General features: G+C 57.4%; 1 protein-coding gene across 1 annotated transcript; it reads left to right on the top strand.

Annotated features, from left to right (window-relative positions):
* Window positions 1–401: 401 nt before the first annotated feature.
* Window positions 402–5713, top strand: SLC32A1 (solute carrier family 32 member 1). The gene is made up of 2 exons (XM_032142586.2): window positions 402–1301; window positions 3632–5713. Exons 1-2 carry the CDS (start codon window positions 912–914, stop codon window positions 4817–4819), a joined length of 1578 nt encoding a protein of 525 aa, XP_031998477.1. The 5' UTR covers window positions 402–911; the 3' UTR covers window positions 4820–5713.
* The last annotated feature ends 4603 nt before the right edge of the window (window positions 5714–10316 follow it).

The raw sequence follows: 10316 nt of genomic DNA, 5'->3' as shown, positions 1-10316 counted from the left end.
TTGGGAGCGTTCCATGCCAGCCACTTCTACCTTCAAGAGGGACTCGCGGCCGGGTTTACGCGCGAAGGATGGGTGCCAGGGAAACAGACTGACTTCTGGACGACCCGCTCCGCGAGAGACTGACAACTCAGTCCTGCGGGCTTTCGGGGCGCCCAGACCAGTCCTTAGCCAGAGGATCTGGGGCTGCACAGCTCCCGGACTCTGGAGGGGGTGGTCCAGGGGCGGGAGACTGCGAGCATCAGCCCACGCCGGCCCCCTCCCACCCTGCGGCGGCGAGGTGGGAAGGGCCAGGATGCGAGCTTAGCACCTCCCCTAGAAATGCAGCACTTCGCCCCCCCACCTCCCCTGCCCTCGGCGCTCCCTCTTTCACGCGCTCCCTCCCTCCTCCTTCCCAAGGGCGCCCTTCTTCTGCCTCCAGCTCACGTCTGAATCCCTCGGCGCCCCCTTTCTCTTCTCCTAGCCCCTTCCTCACGTCCCCTGCCTCCGGGTATTTCCTCTCTCCAGCCCCCCACCCCCGCACCGCCTGATTCCGAGGGGCGGGAGCGCATTGGGCCGCGCACGGGTGGGGGCGCCGCGCCAGCTTCGCGTAGCTGCTCTGACGCCGCTGCCGCCGCCGCCGCCACCGCCGCCGCCGCCCTCCGCAGCCCAGCCCGCGCCCCGCGGCAGCTCCGCAGTGCACTAGCCACCACCGCCGCCGCCGCCGCTCCGCCAGACCTGCTGCCAGCTTGCCCGGTCCAGCCCTGAGAGAGCCTCGAACGCCAGCTGCGAGGGTCATGAGCCAGAGAGCCCCGGGGCGCCGCGCGGAGAGCAAGCGGAGATAGCGACTTTGCGCCCCCCAGACCTCTCCGTCTTGCATCGCGTTCCCCGCATCCTCGGGTCCTTCTGTCCTTTCCGCTGTCCCTACCGCCGCCATGGCCACCTTGCTCCGCAGCAAGCTGTCCAACGTGGCCACGTCCGTGTCCAACAAGTCCCAGGCCAAGATGAGCGGCATGTTCGCCAGGATGGGTTTTCAGGCGGCCACGGATGAGGAGGCGGTGGGCTTCGCGCATTGCGACGACCTCGACTTTGAGCACCGCCAGGGCCTGCAGATGGACATCCTGAAAGCCGAGGGAGAGCCCTGCGGGGACGAGGGCGCTGAAGCGCCCGTCGAGGGAGACATCCATTATCAGCGAGGCAGCGGAGCTCCTCTGCCGCCCTCGGGCTCCAAGGACCAGGTGGGAGGTGGTGGCGAGTTCGGGGGCCACGACAAGCCCAAAATCACGGCGTGGGAGGCAGGCTGGAACGTGACCAACGCCATCCAGGTGAGCGCGGGATTCCCAGTTCTGCCTGCCCTCCCCCTGCCCAGCTCAGCGTGCCGGGCTCTGCCACCGACAGTCACCCGGTGATCTCGGCCTCGAGACCCCCTCCTGTACCCAGGAATCTCCCTTTCTCCATCCCTCCCAGCCCTGCGCGGGGACCTACGCCCCCAGGCGGTGTCTCCCGCCCTAACCCACGCTCCCTCCCACGGCACCAGCTGCAAGACCGCTAGGCTGAGGTTCGGTCTGAGACACCTGTCCGGAGACACTGCAAAAGTGAAGGAAATGGGGGGAGGGAGCGGAGAGGGATGAGAAAGAAAGAAAATCAGGATTGGAGGGCACGGTTTGGTCTTGGACTCTGGAAGGGATTCACAGCTGCATTTTTGGGAGGAAAGAAGAAGGGGAAATCGCTGAGGTCGGAGTCTCCTCCCCCCGCACACAGGCATAGACACGCACACGTACATAGGCAGGCACACCACATGCCCACAGCCCCCCTTCCCACGAACAAACGCGCAGGCACAGGCGCACACGACATGCATCTATATATAGACCACAGTACTATCCCCAAATGCACCTGCGTACACCCCTACATCTCCACACACAAAAGCATATACCTGCACATACCAAACACACGAATACTCGTTTGCACATATGCACACACACATGCACAGACGCATGCAGACAGGAACCAGCCTGCTCCCTCAGGTGCGGCCCTATTGGAGACATACAGGTATACACACACGAACGCACACACGTGCTCCCACACAAGCACATTTAGTCCGCAATAATCCGGCATTACCTGTGCACAGACTGGCCCCTCTCGCCCGAAATCCCGGCTGCACCGCAAAGAGGCGGCCATCTCCTCCCCGTGTGACCCTGGCAAAGCCCTCTCCAGAGGCTAAGAATGGCCCCTGCTCTCTAGGCCCTCTCCCCTTATTCCCAACCCCCCACTCCCCACCAGGCGGCGCAGGACTCCTCCATAGGGAGCAGGTTTGGAGTCTTGGCAACCACCTCTGAGCTAGCAGGGGCTGGCAGGCCGCGGATTTCTGGGCCGAAGGAGACTTCAGCTCTAGGCACCCCCGGACCCTTACAGCTTGGCCCCGCGGCGTCCCTGGAGCGCACTATCACTGGGGCCACGGAAGGCAGGTTTTCTGGGAGCAGAGGCCTCCCAGGGGTTGCTCCATGTCTCGGGGTCAGCAGGACTCCACCGGGCCCTGCACACCAGATGGCCCGACTCAAGGGGCTTTCCTCTCCGGGGCCCGGCGAGAGGGCCTTGCTGGATCACGAACCCGGGGCTGCTCCCACCTTCGCTGTGCCCCCACGACTTCCCGGGGCATCTTTCAAGGCTCCGTTTGATAGGCCTCAAGGGAGGCCAGGGCAGGAGGCTGGAGGCTCGTAGGCCTCCGGGACCCTGGATTTCGTTAGCTCTTAGTCCCCATGTGGATTCTAAACCCTATAGCCCTGTCCGCCCGACCCTGAAGCTTCTGGTTCTAGACTCTTTTCGGTTTGGCTTTCTAGCCTCCCTGGCGCCTTCCCGCCAAGCTCCTCCTCCTGCTTGCCTCCGCATCCTCCACTTAGTCCCCTTACTTAGGTCTCGCCCTCGCCTCATTCTAACTCCAGCCTTGTCCTAAGACTCTCAATTTCCAGCCCTGCTTCCTCCTCCCCCCTGAGCGTCTTCACATTGTCTCTGTTCTTGCCTCCCAGGGGCTTTGCCCCACCTTCAGCCCCTCTCCCTCTCTACCCTATCTCCTTTTCGCCCCACAACTGCCGCCTTTAACGTTTCCTCCTCTGGTTTGAGCCCGAGACGCCCAAGTTTCCCTCTTTAGCTCCCGTGCCCCATTCCAGCCCCACCACAAATCCCGTGCCCACTCTTTCCAGTGGCCCAGGCCCAGCTCGCTACCTTTCTTAGCGCCCCTTTTCGACCACTCTCCCTCCTGTCCCTTCTCATCTCCTCCCCCAACTCCTCATTCTGGTCCTTTCCCCAGGAACCATCCCGAAGTATCTCCCTTCCCTCCTGTGGCTTCTCCCTATTATCAGCCCTCTCCCATCCTAGCCCTCTCGCTATCTCCAGCCATTAGCGCACCTTTCCTTCTCAGATCCGTCCATACATCCCTCCCTCTCCATCTCTGGCTCGACACCCGGGCTCACTATTAGCTCCCTCCCCTACATCCACCCCGCAGCCTGCTCTTAACCTCTTCTCCCCGGCGGCTCAGACCCAATTCTCAGTGTTCTTAGCGCCCCCTTCGGGCCACAGCGTTAAGCCACGCCCCCCGGGCCCCCTCATCTGTTGCCAAGTTCGCTGAGCGTCCGCGTCTGGTTGCCTCTCCGCCCCACAGGGCATGTTCGTGCTGGGCCTACCCTACGCCATCCTGCACGGCGGCTACCTGGGGTTGTTTCTCATCATCTTCGCCGCTGTTGTGTGCTGCTACACCGGCAAGATCCTCATCGCGTGCCTGTACGAGGAGAATGAAGACGGCGAGGTGGTGCGCGTGCGGGACTCTTACGTGGCCATAGCTAACGCCTGCTGCGCCCCGCGCTTCCCAACGCTGGGCGGCCGAGTGGTGAACGTAGCGCAGATCATCGAGCTGGTGATGACATGCATCCTTTACGTGGTGGTGAGTGGCAACCTCATGTACAACAGCTTCCCGGGGCTGCCCGTGTCGCAGAAGTCCTGGTCCATTATCGCCACGGCCGTGCTGCTGCCTTGCGCCTTCCTTAAGAACCTCAAGGCCGTGTCCAAGTTCAGTCTGCTGTGCACTCTGGCCCACTTCGTCATCAATATCCTGGTTATAGCCTACTGTCTATCGCGGGCGCGCGACTGGGCCTGGGAGAAGGTCAAGTTCTACATCGACGTCAAGAAGTTCCCCATCTCCATTGGCATCATCGTGTTCAGCTACACGTCGCAGATCTTCCTGCCTTCGCTGGAGGGCAATATGCAGCAGCCCAGCGAGTTCCACTGCATGATGAACTGGACGCACATCGCAGCCTGCGTGCTCAAGGGCCTCTTCGCGCTCGTCGCCTACCTCACCTGGGCCGACGAGACCAAGGAGGTCATCACGGATAACCTGCCCGGCTCCATCCGCGCCGTGGTCAACATCTTTCTGGTGGCCAAGGCGCTGTTGTCCTATCCTCTGCCATTCTTTGCCGCTGTCGAGGTGCTGGAGAAGTCGCTCTTCCAGGAGGGCAGCCGCGCCTTTTTCCCGGCCTGCTACGGCGGCGACGGGCGCCTGAAGTCCTGGGGGTTGACGCTGCGCTGCGCGCTCGTCGTCTTCACGCTGCTCATGGCCATTTATGTGCCGCACTTCGCGCTGCTCATGGGCCTCACAGGCAGCCTCACGGGCGCCGGCCTCTGTTTCTTGCTGCCCAGCCTCTTTCACCTGCGTCTGCTCTGGCGCAAGCTGCTGTGGCACCAAGTCTTCTTCGACGTCGCCATCTTCGTCATCGGCGGCATCTGCAGCGTGTCCGGCTTCGTGCACTCCCTCGAGGGCCTCATCGAGGCCTACCGAACCAACGCGGAGGACTAGGGCGCAAGGGCGAGCCCCCGCCACGCGTCTGCGCTCTCTCCCTTCTCCCCTCACCCCGCCCCCATCAGCCCAGTGCGCCCTGCCGCCGCGCTTGGGAAGCCAAGCTTTAAACATCTCTGGTTCCTAGTTTCTGATTATTCGGGGATGGGGGAGGGGTGGGAGGGGATAGGGATTCACGATCCATCGCGTCTGCGTTTCTGTTGTCCTTTCTTTTCCACAACACCCTGGTTTTGGGGGGAGGCGGGGTGCATTTGCGGGCAGGCTTCTCTGTCCTTCCAAGTGGGGCCCCGACACTTTGGTTCCAGTCATCGAGGGGGTTGGGAAGGGAGGGAGAGGGGGCGCAGCTCGCAGGCGTGGCAACTTGACCTTGGGGGGACATTTCACATCCATCCAGTGCTCGGAATCTACAGCGTCCAGCCATTTCCAGCAAGAGCGCTTCCCATTCCGGAGACGTTTCAACTCTGCAGCGGGAAAGGCTGACTGGGAAATCCATTTTGGGTGGGCGATTTCCTTCAACGAAGCCGGGAGGCGAGAAGCCGCAGCGGGGCCAGCTTGCCTGCCGGTTTTCAGGAATCTAAACTCTCATCTTGTGCAATTTATCAGGTGTGGAACTGTTCTACTGTACGTGTGGTGTGCTCGTGGTGAATAAGATGAAATGTATATCAGAAAAAAATCTATCTCTAATTTAGAGTGCGGTACATAATTATATCCGCAAATAAAGAAGAGACAAAGGCTTGCGCGGCCCGGTGTCGGGTTTGTGTGTTCGTACCAGCCGGGATCCCCTGGCGCTGGGAGGCGTGGGAACTGGCTCCCGCCGGCTGAAACCGGAGATGGTGAGCAGCTGAGGTTAAAGGGTTCCGGGGAGGGCTCTAGGGAGCACAAAGATTAGTTGGCGGCGAGGAGGCTCCTCAGGTGTGAGGAGGAAGCTGAAGACCGAGAGTGCTGTAGCGGCCCCCTCAGCTGCCAGGTCGAGGTTTGTTCGAATCTCTCCCTCGGGGGCGGGTCCATCTGAGAATTTGGTGGAAGCTCTCAACTTCCAACCTCAAAACAGAGAGGGACAGGGGGAGCTTTTATGTACCAGAGCTTTATAAATTTGTTCAACAAATATTTATAAACAGCCAGTCAGGGCTGGGGCAGTGTTGGAAACCTGGAGAAAGAAACTCAGCCTTGCCCTCCTGGAGCTTACAGTCTAGTGAGGTGGAGACAGGCAATAAACAAGGACAGGCAGGAATCCATACCGTGACTTCAGATTGTGAAGAGGGCTATAAAGGAAGTCAGAAGTGGGCTGGGCCTTTCACCAGGTCCCCAGAGCCACGAGCCAATCTGGCCTGGCAGGAGGCATCTCCCACCCAGGAGAACCCTGCCCTGCAATCCAAGGTGGGGTTTGCACAGCCACAGCAAAGAGATCTGACTCTAGAATCAACAGCCTCAAGCTGTAGGGTCCCAGTCTACCCCTATCTTGCGCAGCCTGTCTGATAAAGTGTTTGCCTGAATTACCCGAAAGATCTAGTCTTTTTTGTGCTGATCCCACTCCAGGCGCAGCACCTGTACTGCCTCCAGAAGGGCCAGTCCAGGGACTGTTGGGAAAGGTCAGAGTCAGACTTTCTGGGTGGGAGCCGGGAGTGCAAGTCGGCTGGGTGGATTCTGGGGTCCGCTCTCACCACGGAGGCAGAGGCTTCGTTAGGAATGACGTCTCCAGGTGCGAATGGTGCACGGGAAAGAAGCCAGGGAGAATGCCTAAGTAGGGTGTGTGTTGCTCCCCGCCCGCTTGTAAGGGGCGTGTGAGAGGCTAGTTGATATGCGTGTGGGGTGGGGCAGGCTGCATCGTGTGTTGTGAGAACCTTGGTAAGTGTGTGTGCGTGTGTGCAGAGCATCCGGGTGGGCGTGCTCCCTAAAGCGCCTGCGACAGAGATGACCTCGCATCACCCTGGTTCTGCGGCCACAGAACTGGAGTGGGAAGGGAGGAGGGATAGGACCCGGTGTCTTCAGCCACCACTGTGGCTCTAATGCTTTAAACGGGCCATCTGAGAGGTCCGCTACCTTCGGCCTAATTCCCCGGTGTCACTATTGTCGCGCGTTCAGGATCCGGGACTGGCTGAAGGGTCCTCAGTTTCTCGTCTTCCCATGACCACTGACGTCTCCCAGGCCTGGGGCGGAGGGGTGGGGTGGGGAGCTGATTGTTCATCCCCCGCCCCAACTCCCAAGGCTTCTCAGCGAGTCCACGGACCCTGGGGTGCGCTCCGAGACAGTGTGTCGCCTTCAGAAAAATCCTGGACTTCTATGGTGGAAGGGAATGTGGGAGCGTCACGCTGCACCATCTCTGTCCTTCCCGTCTTTAAAAGGTCGAAGGAGAAACTAGGCAGGCTCCGGATAGCGGCGCCAACTCTGCGGGCTCGCCTGGATCCGCTCCACTGATCCTGGCTCCAGGTTTTGTGCTCAGCTTGCAGCGTCTCTTGTCCTAGGGGGCGAATGCTGAGGGTAGCCGGGGAGGGAGAACCAGCACCCTAGATGCGCAGGAGTAACCCGAAACCCTGGTCGGTAGGACACCGATCTCCGGACTCGCATCCAGGCTACTGAGAGAAATGAGGAGGAGGAGTGGATGGGACCCGTCTCTGCACCTCTCATCTCCCCAACCCGTCTACCCCCACCTCCACCATCACTAAAGCGGAAAGGTAGACGTTGAAAGGAAGAAGTCCCAGCTTCTCTCGCAGTGGGCTCGCTGTGCAAGTCCAAGAGAGCAGATAGTTCTTCGAAGGCTCATTCTGGGATCGGACTGAGAAGGAGAGGAGGAATCCGCGTCAGCACCACAGGGCTCCCATCAGTTCTTATGGGGCACCCTAGCTAGACTTGCTGCAGACCCTGTAAGCTGTCCCCACCTGGGTCCGCAGCATAAGTGTGTAGGTGTACCTGGCCCCTTGCCTTGGGGCCAGGACCTGGAACCACCAAGACCCACGTGCGCCGGAGGAACCCAGGTTCGCGATCGCAGGGTCTCAAGACCGCCCTGCCTCCCCCTGGAGCAGTGAGAGCGCAAACTGCCAGCCCGCAAGGAGGGTTCTCCACCCTAGTCCTAAATGCTTCTTGTCTCCCCCTACCCCACCTCCTGCTTAGTTGATAAGTATTGCTTCTTTCTAGTGCTTTATTTCAGGTCCTCAACATTACAAGTTTTTAGTCATTTTTCCCCAAACATGGATGGATGCTTATTATTGAACATGTTTTGTTATATGACACGGTCTTATCCCAGGGACTGAGTGTTCCTCACTTAAAGACCTGGTAGGGAGGGAGCCAAACAGGCTCCATGGGGGCCATCCAGGAAGTGGAGAGGATCCAAGCCTTGCTATTCTAGAGGGGACTTCAGGGACAAGAGCCAGAGAGAGGCTTTTGTCAAGGAGGGGACAGGCCCCTAGGTGGGCTCCATCCTCGCCATGAATGAGGGTGTGGTGGGGAACTCAGTCCTGGACAGCCAAGGATTCATGCGTTGCACTTGTTTGACCTCAGAGAGCCAGCCTTGGGTGTCCTTCTCATAGCTCTTTCGTTTTTTCCTTTTCAAGATTATGAAGAATTTCTAATGTATAGAAAAGGTGAAAGAATTCCACACTGAACATACATACGCCCACACCCACTGCCGCCTAGACTGGATGATTAACAGTTTACAACACTGTATCTACCCCATACCTATCCATCTATCCATCCAACAGTCTACCTTTAAAAAAAAAAAAAACAACATTCAAAAGTTGCAGACATCAGTATATTTCCCTCCCAAATAATTATTATCATTTTTGAGACAGGGTCTCGGTCTGTCATCCAGGCTGGAGTGCAGTGGTGAGAACACAGCTCACTGCAGCCTTGACCTCCTGGGCTCAAGTGATCCTCCCACCTCAGCCCCCTGAGCAACTGGCACCACAGGCAAGACATGCGCTACCATTTTCAGCTAATTTTTAAATTTTTTGTAGAGACAGAGTCTTATCATGTTCCCCAGGCTGGTCTCAAACTCTGGGCTCAAGCAATCCCCCTGCCTTAGCCTCCCAAGGTGCTGGGATTATAGGCATGAACCCCTGTGCCCAGCCACCCCTCCCAAATTTTTAAGCGTTCAGGACAAGTAACAGTGACATTCAGATAGCACAGCATCAGCACAGCACTAATCTGAGCCACACTGGAGACCAAGGCAAAAAAAGCAACACCCATCCTTTCTTTACCTCAGCTATTGTTATTTTGCTCACATTATTTTGAACATTATGGTTCACTTTTGCATTAATTTTGATTTTTTGAAAATATTGCATTAAGATATTATTTATATTGCTTTCTGGATTTTTTGCACCCTCTTAAATTTTGCTACCAAAGGAAATGCCTCACTTGCCTCATGCTAATCCTGGTCCTGGATGTGAGGCCAGGCCTGGGAGATGAGCTCTGCCCCCCCGGAGATTTGGATTGAGTTCTTTCAAGAGTCTGACTATAGCTGGTTCCACAGTGATGCTTTGGGCACCATCTCTGCCAGTTGTGGAGTCCAGGAAGGCACAGTGAGGGCAGAGCCTCTGGCCAGGGACACCCAGCAGCATGGTCCAGCAGAGCCACACAGCGGGTGGAGTGGAGGGAGCTTTATGATTCCAGAAGCTTCCAGCAACCCTCTTGGGGCTGGGATGGAAACGGGGTGAAAAGACTGAGGATGCTATAGAGGGGTTGGTGCTGTCTAGAAGGGAAGGAGGTGCAGCTAGAAGGGAGAGCACAATTAAAGGAATTATTAGTGTGATTCAGTTCCTGTTTCAAGGTCTGGTAGTCAAACAAGATGTATTTATCAAATATTTGTTAAGCACCCACTCTAGGCCACACACTAGGCTAAGGTCTAATGTGTGGGAATGCAACAGGAAACAAGACAGACATGGCCTCTCTGGTAGTTGTCAGTGCCCACCCTATGTTCCCTAGATGCGCCTAAGTTTACCTGAAGCTGTGGAACATGAACCACTGCCAGTGCCTCCATCTCTCCTCATCTCCCTGAGGGCTTTCTAGGCTACCTTGGGAGCGTGACTTGGAATCATCGGGGAGCTAACAGCCCATAGTGCTCAATCAATTGGCAATAAATGCCTGTCTTCTATCCTGTGATGGCATCATTTTAGGTCTATTCCACAAGGTATCTTGGAGGGTCCCTAACAGGATTGAACCTCAGGTGTCCACAAGCTCATCAAAGCAATCTTTATTTGGCCTTTCCCCCTCCTTTTCTTCCTTTCCCTACTTTCAAGGTTCACCTCTCACATAAATTGACTGCATCTGAATCTTTGTCTTAGGGTCTACTTTTAGGGAAAGCTAAACGAAGCTCCTGTATTCCCAGTGCTTCTAATGTTTTAGTGGTCCCCAAATTTCTTTCTATAGGCGGGTGCCAGTCTGGGTGAATCAGAATCAAATGGGGAGCTTTCTAGAGATTCCTGCTCCCCATAAAACCCCTAGATTCAGATTCAGAAAGACCTTTCCCCTCCTCCTCTTCTTCCTCCTCAACCCCCTCCTCCTC

Source organism: Hylobates moloch, unplaced genomic scaffold (genome assembly GCF_009828535.3).
Source record: "Hylobates moloch isolate HMO894 unplaced genomic scaffold, HMol_V3 SCAFFOLD_21, whole genome shotgun sequence".
Taxonomy (NCBI): Eukaryota; Metazoa; Chordata; class Mammalia; order Primates; family Hylobatidae; genus Hylobates; species Hylobates moloch.
The sequence above is the reverse complement of the archived record's forward strand: the minus strand, read 5'-3'. Positions and strand labels throughout refer to the sequence as shown.